General features: G+C 35.1%; 1 protein-coding gene across 1 annotated transcript; it reads left to right on the forward strand.

Moving 5' to 3' along the window:
• Window positions 1–1,313: 1,313 nt before the first annotated feature.
• chrm5a (cholinergic receptor, muscarinic 5a) lies at window positions 1,314–12,744 on the forward strand. The gene is made up of 2 exons (XM_016289433.1): window positions 1,314–1,467; window positions 11,421–12,744. The coding sequence occupies exon 2, from the start codon at window positions 11,440–11,442 to the stop codon at window positions 12,742–12,744; it is 1,305 nt and encodes a 434-aa protein (XP_016144919.1). The 5' UTR covers window positions 1,314–1,467; window positions 11,421–11,439.
• Window positions 12,745–14,874: the final 2,130 nt, after the last annotated feature.

A 14,874-nucleotide genomic window follows, 5' to 3' on the forward strand; every position in this document is an offset into this window, starting at 1 on the left:
TGTGTGTGTGTGTGTGTGTGTGTGTGTGTGTGTGTGTGTGTGTGTGTGTGTGTGTGTGTGTGTGTGTGTGTGTGAGTGATGGAGTGAATCTGTTATCTGCTCTCACACAGCGTGAGGATGATGATGACAGCTGTGATGAAGCTCAAACACATTCAGCTCTTATCGTCTCAGCACACGTCTGCAGCGCCGCACAATAAGTCAGCACGGGTAATTAACCAGCTAGTTATCTCACCTCGTCTGCCTCTCTCACTTCTGCTCTTATTTACTCTTACTCATCATCTTAATCGTTCCTCTGTCTCTCTCTCTCTCTGTTTTTACCTTTTCAATGTATAGTACTTTAATGCCATGTTTGTGTTTACATGCAATATTGTAAAAGTGTTAGACACAAAACAAGTAATGCTAACATAAAACAAATATTACAGTTTCAAACAACAATTAAAATAATTCATTAAAATAAGGCAAGAAATTTATAAAAATTACAAAGTAAATTATTTATAAATAATATATGATATAAATAGACTTTTATCAAGACAGAAAGAGAGAAAAAAAATCTCTCTCAAATGTTTAATTTTCAATTTAAAATGCATTATTGGCATGATTGTATTTACATGAAATATTGCCTATTATACACAAAAGAAATAAGAAAATTAAATCTATGACATATTGCAATAACAAACAGCAATAAAAACTGTCTTTATATAAGCTGGTATGTAATGAATAATAGTAAGTTTAAAATAACATATATTCCAAGCTAAAGAAATATTTTGTAAGAACTTTTTCATAACGTTCCCATTAGGTTCTGAAAACTGAATGCAATTTCTGAATGTTCTTTCTACAGTCAAATTTTTTTTTTTTACGTTTTAAAAATGTTTATTTTTCTTAGTTATGCAAGCATGAAAGAAACATAGTTTTGCAAACATTAGTGGAACGTTACTTCTGAATGTTCTCTGAAACAAGCAACATTTAAAAACATTTGATGAGCATGCAACCGTGCACAATGTAACGGTTTCATGCAACAATTTTGAGAAAATTATTAAACATTATACATTATAAATACTATTAATGACTTTGAACAAACATTCTATTAATGTTACTGCAAGAACATTTGCTCATAACTATATACAGTATATATAGCATTTATCAAAACATGCACATTTAAAAAAGATACTGTAACTCTCTCTCTCTCCCCTCCCTCTCTCTGTTTCTCTCTCTCTCTCAGTCTCTCAGAGCGTCAGCTGTGTGTGTGTGTGTGTGTGTGTGCAGCACTCTCGTCTCACTCCTGCTGGTCTCAGCATCTTCATTATTTCTGCTCCTGATCTTCTCTCTAGTGTGAGTGTGTTTGTCTGCAGATCCACTTGTGTTCTGATGGAACATTTCACTCACACTGGATTTATAAACGCTGGAGGAGTAAAACCGCAGACGTTTACCATGTTTACCTGAGGACATCTGCTGCTGGACGAGGTTTCTGTAAGTACAGCTTCAGTCTGTGAAGAGCAGGCCAGAGCGCGGCATGTTGTCACACTGTTCCCTCCGGTGAACAAACCTTCATCATCATGGCCGTACGCGTTTTAATTATCTTAAGGGATTTGTATTTGTGCATTCTTTCTTTCTTTCTGTAACTGTACTGCCTTAGGCTAATGGTTTGATCTTTTGTACCGTAAAAAAAAAAAGAAATCAGAAAAAAGATTCTCGAACCCGCTCCGAAGTACCGATCTAAATGTAATGCCAATATGCGCGCTTTAAAGTCCCAATATGAATCAAATGATTTAGAGTGCTTCAAAACAGTGAATCATTTTGCGACGCAATGGTTTATCCGATTCAGAGTTCAGAAAAGCTCCATTTCACTCATCAAATATGTTTTTTTAATCATTACAAGCGATGTGGAAATTCTTGTTTTTGCTAGTGAGTCGCTTGAAGTGAACGATCGAAGTCACGAGTTTGTGTTTGAATCAGCTCTAAACACGTTAGATGAAACATTGTGCATCATGATGGAGTTTGCAGCTTAATTCACTATATTTGAAATAGTTTGAGCTGCAGTTCAGTTCAGTAGAAATCAGTTGAAAGCCTCCAGTCTCTCAATGTTCAGTTTATCAGTATATATTGTAATAAATATCGTTGTATGTGAGTGTATTAGTCTATATAGAGTGATAGTCAATGTAAAAAGAGCAGATGAACACTAAACAGCAGAACAACATAAAGTTAAAGAGGATAAACTTTATCATTCAGCTGAACTCTGCTCGTATGTTTCAAACACTTCGGCTCTTATATGTTCGTACTCCACACGTGTGTTTTTCTTGAAAGCGCACAGATTTGTAGCATGTTTAACTTCTCATGTATCAATGGTGTGACCGATTTCAGACGTACACATATATTTAATTTTTTGATCAAAATTATATGGGACAGTTTAGTAGTTGCTGGATATTGGTAAGGACTAAATTATATGCCCTTGTAATTTTGGTATATGAAGGTAAACGTAATATACCATATGGTAAATTAAACAAAATATATTTTCAGTTTCAAAAATTTATTTCATTGAGCTTCACTGTTTGTAACATATATTTAGCATATACTTAAAATAAATTTTTTTTTTTGCTCCGTTGGTTCTGTCATAAGTTTCTTTCTTCTGTGGAATGTAAATAAAGATATTATAAAAATGTTTGGAATCAAACCATTGATTTTTTTTTTTTCACCGTCATCTGTCTGGTTACCGACATTCTTCATAATATCATATTTTGTGTTCAACAGAAGAAAGGTTTAAGAGTTCTACTAATTACTGCACCTGACTGGTGCTGGACGGACTAGTTTTAGTTAGTTGGTTAGTTGAAGTTTTGTTAGCTGAAGCTCAGTTTCAGTGGATGATTTGTTTGGTTTGGGAGGAAGTTTTCATGTTTTTTTTCTCCCCAGATATATTGATAATCATTTGATTCTTAATTCAAAGCAGCTTCACAGAAATACGCTCTTAAAAATAAAGGTGCTTCACAATGCCACAGAAGAACCGTTTTTTGTCTAAATGGTTCCATAAAGAACCTTTAACATCTGAAGAACCTTTCTGTTTCACAAAAGCTTCTGAAGGTTCTTCAGATTATAAAAGAGATGAACCTTTGACTGAATGCTTCTTTGTGGAACCAAAAAGGGTTCTTCTATAGATGCATCGCTGTGAAGAACCTTTAAAGCACCTTTATTTTAAAGAGTATAAGCAGGAAAATAACAGAATCAATGATGCAAACTTCAGAAATGAGTCAAATCCAAATGATGCTGCAAAGCAATGATTTGGCTTCATCAACTGATATGTTTATTGATTTTCAGAATCACTGTACATTGTGACAAGATATTTAATTTGAGACACTACAGACAAAAGCAGCATGTTTTCATGCATTGCTCAGTTTTCGGTCTGTTTTGCTTCAATATCATGTCTCTTCTTTCAGACTAGTGGACGGAAAACACCCAAAATACACAGATCTGAGAGTTTATTTCATTGCACTTGTTTTCTGTTTGCGTCTGTAGATTTCAATCTTTAAAGAGTTTTTCTCTTACAAACATCACACTTCATTTCTCTCTATATTCTGACGGTTTGTTCGTATTTCATTCACACTGATTTATACACCATTTTACTCCCAAAACATGGTGAAAATGTGTTTGTTTTCTGTCTATTGACAGTATTTTCTGATTTATGGAGTGATAAAAACAGAAATTCAAAACCAAAACCTTTAACTCTAATATGAGAACACAATCATTTGGCTTTATCCAGTGTTCAGATTTATGTGCTGGAAATGTATGCAAACGAGTGCATATTTAAATAGATAATGCATCATTTGCATATTTAAACAGAACATTTCAGGACGCTTGTGATGCAAAAAATGTTTTCAGTTCTTGTAATGAATCAACTGGGGATCATGGGTGATATCTAATAGTTTGTTTGCTTTTATTCAGTTATCAGTGAAATGGTTTGGTTTTAGTGCTTGTTTCAGGACTGAGAGAATCTGATTATGCTGTTGAAATCACTTCAGTTTTGACTTTATATGAAACATCTCAAGCTACACTCTTAATATCGGAGATCTGATGTGATGAAGCTCAGATCCAGTGACTATGCTTTTAAAAACACAGAAGGGTTTTCACTGCAATGCTACAGAAGAATCATTTTTGATTCCCCAAAAGAACCCTTTTTTTCTTAGTGTGGAGAACATTTGAATGAACTGAAGAACCCTTTTCCGGTAAAAAGAAGCTTCTATTGATGTTAAAGGGTCTTTATGAAAACATCAATGCTGATAAACACACACACACACACAGACAGACACACACACAAAATATATATTACAACTTACATTTCCACAAAAGGCTGTGAGTGGCTGCATAAGTGAACCAGCTAGTCATGAAGATACAACTCTGTGGACGCATTCTTTCCATAACAACGCGCTGAAACGTGGCATAATTTTTACAGTCGTGTTCTCCGTTATAATTTTGTGTAGCCTATATGACAGATTTGTGCATATCTTAGTGGTACCTTCCTTTTCAAAGTGATTCAAGCAATTCAAAATCATCATGGCCGTACGCGTTTTAATTATCTTAAGGGATTTGTATTTGTGCATTCTTTCTTTCTTTCTGTAACTGTACTGCCTTAGGCTAATGGTTTGATCTTTTGTACCGTAAAAAAAAAAAGAAATCAGAAAAAAGATTCTCGAACCCGCTCCGAAGTACCGATCTAAATGTAATGCCAATATGCGCGCTTTAAAGTCCCAATATGAATCAAATGATTTAGAGTGCTTCAAAACAGTGAATCATTTTGCGACGCAATGTTTTATCCGATTCAGAGTTCAGAAAAGCTCCATTTCACTCATCAAATATGTTTTTTTAATCATTACAAGCGATGTGGAAATTCTTGTTTTTGCTAGTGAGTCGCTTGAAGTGAACGATCGAAGTCACGAGTTTGTGTTTGAATCAGCTCTAAACACGTTAGATGAAACATTGTGCATCATGATGGAGTTTGCAGCTTAATTCACTATATTTGAAATAGTTTGAGCTGCAGTTCAGTTCAGTAGAAATCAGTTGAAAGCCTCCAGTCTCTCAATGTTCAGTTTATCAGTATATATTGTAATAAATATCGTTGTATGTGAGTGTATTAGTCTATATAGAGTGATAGTCAATGTAAAAAGAGCAGATGAACACTAAACAGCAGAACAACATAAAGTTAAAGAGGATAAACTTTATCATTCAGCTGAACTCTGCTCGTATGTTTCAAACACTTCGGCTCTTATATGTTCGTACTCCACACGTGTGTTTTTCTTGAAAGCGCACAGATTTGTAGCATGTTTAACTTCTCATGTATCAATGGTGTGACCGATTTCAGACGTACACATATATTTAATTTTTTGATCAAAATTATATGGGACAGTTTAGTAGTTGCTGGATATTGGTAAGGACTAAATTATATGCCCTTGTAATTTTGGTATATGAAGGTAAACGTAATATACCATATGGTAAATTAAACAAAATATATTTTCAGTTTCAAAAATTTATTTCATTGAGCTTCACTGTTTGTAACATATATTTAGCATATACTTAAAATAAATTTTTTTTTTTGCTCCGTTGGTTCTGTCATAAGTTTCTTTCTTCTGTGGAATGTAAATAAAGATATTATAAAAATGTTTGGAATCAAACCATTGATTTTTTTTTTTTCACCGTCATCTGTCTGGTTACCGACATTCTTCATAATATCATATTTTGTGTTCAACAGAAGAAAGGTTTAAGAGTTCTACTAATTACTGCACCTGACTGGTGCTGGACGGACTAGTTTTAGTTAGTTGGTTAGTTGAAGTTTTGTTAGCTGAAGCTCAGTTTCAGTGGATGATTTGTTTGGTTTGGGAGGAAGTTTTCATGTTTTTTTTCTCCCCAGATATATTGATAATCATTTGATTCTTAATTCAAAGCAGCTTCACAGAAATACGCTCTTAAAAATAAAGGTGCTTCACAATGCCACAGAAGAACCGTTTTTTGTCTAAATGGTTCCATAAAGAACCTTTAACATCTGAAGAACCTTTCTGTTTCACAAAAGCTTCTGAAGGTTCTTCAGATTATAAAAGAGATGAACCTTTGACTGAATGCTTCTTTGTGGAACCAAAAAGGGTTCTTCTATAGATGCATCGCTGTGAAGAACCTTTAAAGCACCTTTATTTTAAAGAGTATAAGCAGGAAAATAACAGAATCAATGATGCAAACTTCAGAAATGAGTCAAATCCAAATGATGCTGCAAAGCAATGATTTGGCTTCATCAACTGATATGTTTATTGATTTTCAGAATCACTGTACATTGTGACAAGATATTTAATTTGAGACACTACAGACAAAAGCAGCATGTTTTCATGCATTGCTCAGTTTTCGGTCTGTTTTGCTTCAATATCATGTCTCTTCTTTCAGACTAGTGGACGGAAAACACCCAAAATACACAGATCTGAGAGTTTATTTCATTGCACTTGTTTTCTGTTTGCGTCTGTAGATTTCAATCTTTAAAGAGTTTTTCTCTTACAAACATCACACTTCATTTCTCTCTATATTCTGAAGGTTTGTTCGTATTTCATTCACACTGATTTATACACCATTTTACTCCCAAAACATGGTGAAAATGTGTTTGTTTTCTGTCTATTGACAGTATTTTCTGATTTATGGAGTGATAAAAACAGAAATTCAAAACCAAAACCTTTAACTCTAATATGAGAACACAATCATTTGGCTTTATCCAGTGTTCAGATTTATGTGCTGGAAATGTATGCAAACGAGTGCATATTTAAATAGATAATGCATCATTTGCATATTTAAACAGAACATTTCAGGACGCTTGTGATGCAAAAAATGTTTTCAGTTCTTGTAATGAATCAACTGGGGATCATGGGTGATATCTAATAGTTTGTTTGCTTTTATTCAGTTATCAGTGAAATGGTTTGGTTTTAGTGCTTGTTTCAGGACTGAGAGAATCTGATTATGCTGTTGAAATCACTTCAGTTTTGACTTTATATGAAACATCTCAAGCTACACTCTTAATATCGGAGATCTGATGTGATGAAGCTCAGATCCAGTGACTATGCTTTTAAAAACACAGAAGGGTTTTCACTGCAATGCTACAGAAGAATCATTTTTGATTCCCCAAAAGAACCCTTTTTTTCTTAGTGTGAAGAACATTTGAATGATCTGAAGAACCCTTTTCCGTTATAAAGAAGCTTCTATTGATGTTAAAGGTTCTTTATGAAAACATCAATGCTGATAAAGAACCTTCATTTTAAAGAGAACAGGGTTATCAGAGATAGCTACAATTAAACCCATACAAAATAAATTAATGTTAACTCAAATAAAATAAAAATGAACTTATTTTTAGTTTATTATTTCATTATATAACCTTTCGCACTGGAAATATGTTAAAGGATCTTCTTAGACACATCAATCCAGGTGAAGAATCTTAAGGAGTGTAGTTCTTCTTCAGAAATGTCTTATATATAAAATTGAGATTTATATCTCATATATGTTTATATGAATATGAAAGCTGTATAAATAATATTTCCATTGATGCATGGTTTGTTAGGAGAGGACAATATTTAAAAATCTGGAATCTGAGGATGCAAAAAAATCTAAATATTGAGAAAATCATCTTTAAAGTTGTTCAAATGAAGTTCTTAGCAATGCATATTACTAATCAAACATTAAGTTTTGATATATTTACGGTAGGAAACATACAAAATATCTTCATGGAACATGATCTTTACTTAATATCCTAATGATTTTTGTCATAAAAGAGAAATGTATAATTGTGACCCATACAATGTATTGTTGGCTATTGCTACAAATATCCCCCAGCGACTTAACACTGCTTTTGTGCTACAGGGTCACGTATGAACTTCAGCACAATCACGTCAGAGCTCGTGCTTTCGTGTGACGTCTGTGGCTCTCACTAGAACCATCAAGTCAAAGCAAGCAATGATTATTCTTGTGGATTTGATCCGTCTGATGCACTCGTTTGAGAATCTGTGTCGTCGTGTCACGTTAAACGCATCTAAGGCACATGCGCTCGTCCTTGAGTGTTTGTTTGGTTTGTCTTCAGATGATGTTGATTTATCATTCAAAAGAAATCACTCCTCCGTTTCCCTGGAAACAAAAAGCCAGCGGCGTCAGTGATGAGCGTCCATCAGTGTGTTCTGTTCCATCAGCTGCTCTGCAGAACTTATGTGAGCCGTTGGTTCGTGTTGTGAGATTAGAGTTGAGGTTTTAGTGAGGATTTCTGGGTAATCACTTTAATTGGTGCTCATCTGCAGTAGTTCACATCAAGTTTTGCTGGTTATGATTGCCTAGTTAGTCCCTGCTAGAAGAAGTTTGTAATTACATTTACATTTAATCATTTAGCAGATGCTTTTATCCAAAGCAATCAGAATCAATAAAAGAGCAATGATACGCAAGTGCTATAACAAGTCTCGCTTAGCTTAACACAGTACACACGCAAGTTTTTTTTTAATTATATAAAAAAAAAAATCATAAACAGATAGAATAGAAAAAGAATAGCGCAAGCTAGTATTAGAGGCCCTTTTTGTGCTTTTTATTAATTGTATAATAAATAAAAAGAAAACAAATAGAATACAAAAAGAATATAGAAGCTAGAGTTTTTTTAAAGAAAACAAGCAGTTAGTAAATGAATAGAGTGTGAGTCTGAAAGTGGCACTTTTTTTTTTAAGAATAGAATTAGAATCGAGAGTGCTAAGCTAGTATTAGAGGCCCTTTTTGTGCTTTTTATTAATTGTATAATAAATAAAAAGAAAACAAATAGAATACAAAAAGAATATAGAAGCTAGAGTTTTTTTTAAGAAAACAAGCAGTTAGTAAATGAATAGAGTGCAAGTCTAAAAGTGGCACTTTTTTTTTTTTTTTTTAAAGAATAGAATTAGAATCGAGAGTGCCAGAGTTAAAGAGTCAAATGAAGATAGAAGAGATGTGTTTTTAGCCGATTCTTGAAGATGGCTAAGGCTGCTTGGATTGAGTCGGGCACGTAAAAGTAAATGGAAAATATATATATAAAAAAAAACAAAAATTTAAAGAATAGAATTAGAATAGAGAGTGCTAGAGTCAATAACAATAGTGATGTTCTCTTGCAGAATTAATACACGTAATTTAATAATTACACCATCTGACTGAATGTCCAGCTTTGACAGTCAGTCAAAATCATCTGTGCATTCTGACACAATGCTTTTTTTGTTATTTTGCAAGCATCAAATAAATGCCCAAACTAGCAATGAGACACAGCCTTGGTCTGACGCAAGAAGCAAGTCATTTGTAATTTTAACAAGTGCAGTTTCTGTGCTATGGTGGGGCCTGAAACCTGACTGAAATTAGTGACCGATTCTCTTTTAGAGGCTGGCGTGAGTGTGAGTGTGAACTGGACTAATATCTGCCGATGATTTATAGCAGTGAACGGGTTCCTGGAGTGACTCTGCTGACTGTGTGTTGTTGTGAATCTCGCAGATGCAGATGAAATATTGAATGAAATCTCAGTTCTGCCCTCCAGAGTCGCACTGATGATCACTGAACAATCAGCCATGCATTTACTGTATTTCCAGACTTTATTTCGAATGGGATGATATAATGACTTCGGATGAGAAGACTAGAAGTCTAACAGTTCTTACATTAGCTCTTGTCATTTAAAACTTAGGGTTAGGGTTATTGATTATGATGATGGCAGTGATATTCTGAATGAACCTTCACAAGCAAATCTCACTCATTTCTTTTTAAAAACTCTAGCAGTTAAGAGACGTTTAAGCGTGCATTAAGGTTTCTGACAGACACTTTAACAGTATCTCTAGATTTTGTTTCTAAAAACGATAGCTTCTAAGATTAAAGCAGTGTTATTTTAGTTTATAGTATTACAGGTTTTATTAATATTTTGATTTAAGTTCGTTTTTTCAGTTTTCATTTAATTTAATTTCATTATTAGATATTTTGTTTAATTCTTGTAACATTTTTATTAGTTTTTGTTTAGTTTCTTTTAAATATGACTAGTTAGGTTTATTTTATTTTTATTTCAGTATTTTAGTTCCATTTTCATTTATTTCTATTTAAACATTTTAGCACTTAGTTAGTTATAAGGCAACATTTCTCATGTTCACTTAATTTAATTTGCCATGCAATATTTATATTTTATTTTATATCAGCTTTATTTCTATCAACAATAGTTTTAGTTTTAGTTAACATAAATAACCCTGGAATAATCATCCTATTTATAAACTATTTAGGTGTGTTTCTTATTCTTATTTCAGGTTTAGTTTATTTCCAGTTAGGCATTTTTGTGCTTCAACTTACATTTATTTAAATTTGTTGCTGAGGCAGCATTTCTAATTTTCATTTATTTTATTTCATGCATTTATTTATTTGGTTTTTCATGTAACCATTCATAACCTAACCCTAACTTTTTTCAATTAACAAAGAAGTTTTTAATTCTTATTTTAAGTTAACAGTAATGGATTAAAGATTCAGAGTATTTATTTATTTAATTCATTCAGTTTTTGTTTTTATTCATTTTCAGTTATTTTCAGACATCTTAAACGAAAATGATCAGTGATGCCTTACGAACTAAAATAAGTTTATGTTTTTCATCTAATATTTATATTTTATGTTATTTCATCCTTATTTTTAATTAACAAAAAAAAAGTTTTTCATAGTTTTAGATCCAGATTATTTAGGTTTATTTTATTTATTTATTTATTTTATTCATTCCATTTTAGTTTTTATTTATTTTCTGTTAAGCCATTTTAGGCACTTAAAACAAACGAACATTATTAATGTTGCCTTACTATACTCATCTAATATATTTCAGCTTCTTTTTAATTAGCCTAAGGCCTGGTTTCACAGACAGGGCTTAGACTAAACCAGGATTAGGCCATAGTTCAATTCAAGTAATTTTTCATAAGTGTGCCTTAGAAAGTCATTCCATTTTAGTTTTTATTTATTTTCTGTTAAGCCATTTTAGGCACTTAAAACAAACGAACATTATTAATGTTGCCTTACTAACTGAAATAAGTTAAAGTTTTTCATCTAATATATTTCAGCTTCTTTTTAATTAGCCTAAGGCCTGGTTTCACAGACAGGGCTTAGACTAAACCAGGATTAGGCCATAGTTCAATTCAAGTAATTTTTCATAAGCGTGCCTTAGAAAGCACATTACTGGTGTGCATCTTCAGCCAAAACAAAGGCACTGATATATTTTAAGATCAGTCAGTGCAAGTTTCTTTCAGTTGACACTGCTCAGACTTACATTTTAGTCTGGGACTAGGCCTAAGCCTTGTCTGTAAAACCGGGGGTAAATGTTTTAATAGTTTTAGTTACCGATAATAACCCTGTCTTAGACATCCAGACTCTCACGTTCAGTCGTGGTTCTGATCTGTGTGTTTCTGCAGGAGATGCGAGTGAATCGCGATGGACGGAGAGAAGAACGTCACCGTCAGCACAAACGTCTCCGGCGCGCACAGCCTGTGGGAGGCGGTTTCCATAGCAACCGTCTCCGCCGTGGTCAGCCTCATCACCATCGTCGGGAACGTTCTGGTGATGCTGTCCTTCAAAGTGAACAGCCAGCTGAAGACGGTCAACAACTACTACCTGCTGAGCCTGGCCTGCGCTGACCTCATCATTGGCGTCTTCTCTATGAACCTCTACACGTCTTACATCCTGATGGGCCGCTGGGCTCTGGGAAGTGTGGCCTGCGATCTGTGGCTGGCTTTGGATTATGTGGCCAGTAACGCATCTGTGATGAACCTGCTGGTCATTAGTTTCGACCGCTACTTCTCCATCACCAGGCCACTGACGTATCGTGCCAAACGAACGCCGAAGCGAGCGGGAATCATGATTGGATTGGCTTGGCTCGTGTCTTTCGTCCTCTGGGCTCCGCCGATCATCTGCTGGCAGTATTTCGTCGGAAAGCGAACGGTTCCTGAAGGACAGTGTCAGATTCAGTTCTTCTCTGAACCCGTGATCACTTTTGGCACGGCGATAGCCGCCTTTTATATTCCCGTATCCGTCATGACCATCCTCTACTGTCGGATCTATAAAGAAACCGAGCGACGCACCAAAGATCTGGCCGAGCTTCAAGGAGGCAACTCTTTGAACGATTCAGACGCACCAAATCAAAAGACTGGTTCGTGTTTCACTTCAAAAGACGAGCAGCTGACCAACTTTAGCTATGCTTCATCCGAAGATGAAGAGCGCTCGGCTTCTCCCTGTGTCTTCAAAGAGACGAGAAACAAAAAGTGCATTTCTTATAAATTCAAAGATGTTCGTTCTACGAAGAGCGCTAATGGAGAGGAAAAGCCCTCTTCGTTCTCGTCGGCCGAGTCTGTGAACGTACCCTCTTCCTCCAAACCCGTCGACGGCACGCTGAAGAGCCAGATCACTAAGAGGAAGAGGATGGTTCTGATCAAGGAGAAGAAGGCGGCGCAGACTCTCAGCGCCATCCTGCTGGCCTTCATCCTCACCTGGACGCCGTACAACATCATGGTGCTGGTCTCCACCTTCTGCTCCGACTGCGTCCCACTGTCGCTCTGGCATCTGGGATACTGGCTGTGTTACGTCAACAGCACCGTCAACCCCATGTGCTACGCCCTCTGCAACAAGACCTTCCAGAAGACCTTCCGCATGCTGCTGCTGTGCCGCTGGAGGAAGAAGAGGCCCGAGGAGAAGCTGTTCTGGTGCGGACCGAAGCCTGCGGCCGGAAACAGACTCTCCTGAGACTCTGCTTCACTGAACAGAGACACTTCCTCGAAGGGATGCACTAGCATTCAGCTTTTACTGTTACGAGGAGAAGCTGTTCTGGTGCGGACCGAAGCCTGCGGCCGGAAACAGACTCTCCTGAGACTCTGATTCACTGAACAGAGACACTTCCTCGAAGGGATGCACTAGCATTCAGCTTTTACTGTTACTGAAAGAAGTCTCTTCTGCTCACCGAGGCTCCATTTATTTGATCAAAAATCTGGAAAAATTGTGAAATATAATTAGAATTTAAAACAGCTGTTTTCTGTGTGAATATGTGTTAAACTGTAATGTATTTCTGTGATGCAGCGCTGTATTTTCAGCATCATTCCTCCAGTCTTCAGTGTCACATGATCTTCAGAAATCAGTATAATATGCTGAGAAACATTCTGATTATTATCAATGTTGTGCTGCACAATATTTTTGTGGAAACTGTCATGCATTACCATTCAAATTAATTAATTAATACTTTTATTCATCAAGGACGCATTAAACTGATTAAAAGTGACAGTAAAGACACTTTTAGAAAAGTTAGAAAAGATTTCTGTTTCAAATAAATGCTGTTCTTTTGAGCTTTCTGTTCATCTGTGAATCCTGAAAAATAAAATGCATCACAGTTGCCACAAAAATATTAATGTGTTCAACATTGATAATAATCAGAAATGTGTCTCGAGCAGCAGATCAGCATATTATACTGATTTCTGAAGATCATGTGACACTGAAGACTGGAGGAATGATGCTGAAAATACAGCTGCGCATCACAGAAATACATTACAGCTTAACAGAGATTCACATAGAAAACTGCTGTAATAATATTTCACATTTATACAGAATTTTGATCAAATAAATGCAGCCTTGGTGAGCAGAAGAGACTTCTTTCAGAAACATTAAAAATCTTAATTACTCCAACAATGAAAACTGTCCAAAAATGACAAAGAGCTCCGTAAACATGTCTCAAAAGTACCATGAAAATGGCTCCTTTAAAAATCAAATCTTTGCTATATTTGAGGAGGGAATAATTCAGTTAACGGATGAATTTGCTTATTTTCAACCAGCTTTGTATTATTACAACAATGTATGCCAGATCACCCGTTTATTAGTCATCAAAAGTCTGTCAGATGATGCAGAACGAGTCATTTTGTCATTTGTCGGATTATTTGACAGCTCTAATATTCCTCTAATATTTTCACAAGTATTTTTGGTGTAAATTATTCCTTTAACTCTGCCATAACTAATAATATGTTAGTTTGAGTCGCTGTAAGTTCATCATTGGATTCTGTGATGTTTTTACTTCATCAGTCCTTCATGGAAATAAACACCCACATGTCAATATCATAAGAATATGATGAAGGAACATGTTTCATGAGTGCAGAACAAACACCCATCAGAGATGATTTTACTCATGTTTGTCCGTGTTAAAGGGCTAGTGTTGTATTTCAAAGGCTTGATGTCGATTGTATCACTTCAGATGCCTTATTGTGCTATTATAAAAACAGAGAGGAGCTTTACTGATGGAAGGAAACCCAGAAACGACGTGCTGATGATGTCAAACAAACAGTTTTAATGATGATGTGTGGTTTTTATCTATAGGTGCTCAGATTTGTTTCGATGTGGTGTAAACAAGGTGATCAAAGATGCCAGAACTTTCTATTTCGCCAGCTTTATTGCTCTTTCGTTCCCTGTAAGCCGTGATCGTGTGTGACTTTATATCAGTTTCACGAGACCCTTCGGACTCTTCGCTACAAATAATTCTGTCATTAATTGTTTATTGAATAAAATAAAATATTTGATCCAGATAATTGATTCTAATGTGTTTTATACGTAATAATAATTGATCACTATACTGTAAAAAAAATAATTTTCATACTCAATATTTCTGCTTTGTTTTCAAGTACAAACATCAAAACATTCTTACGGCAACATATATTAACTTGTGACGCTTGTTTTCTGAAAAATGTATCAAAATGAAGAGTTTATTCTTAATCCTCATAACGCATTTGGCTCTGTTTTGACCCAGAAGGGATGCATTAAAAATTCTAAAAAATATATATAGTTTTTAATAATGGAACAAAACTTGCAAATGTTCCAAGACCCTCAAAATACTCCCCC

This window comes from Sinocyclocheilus grahami, unplaced genomic scaffold (assembly GCF_001515645.1).
Source record: "Sinocyclocheilus grahami isolate Dianchi unplaced genomic scaffold, SAMN03320097.WGS_v1.1 scaffold245.1, whole genome shotgun sequence".
Classification (NCBI taxonomy): Eukaryota; Metazoa; Chordata; class Actinopteri; order Cypriniformes; family Cyprinidae; genus Sinocyclocheilus; species Sinocyclocheilus grahami.

Bases quoted from the DNA above. Each gene is read 5' to 3' on its own strand.
- chrm5a (XM_016289433.1), top strand. From the start codon at position 11,440: ATGGACGGAGAGAAGAACGTCACCGTCAGCACAAACGTCTCCGGCGCG.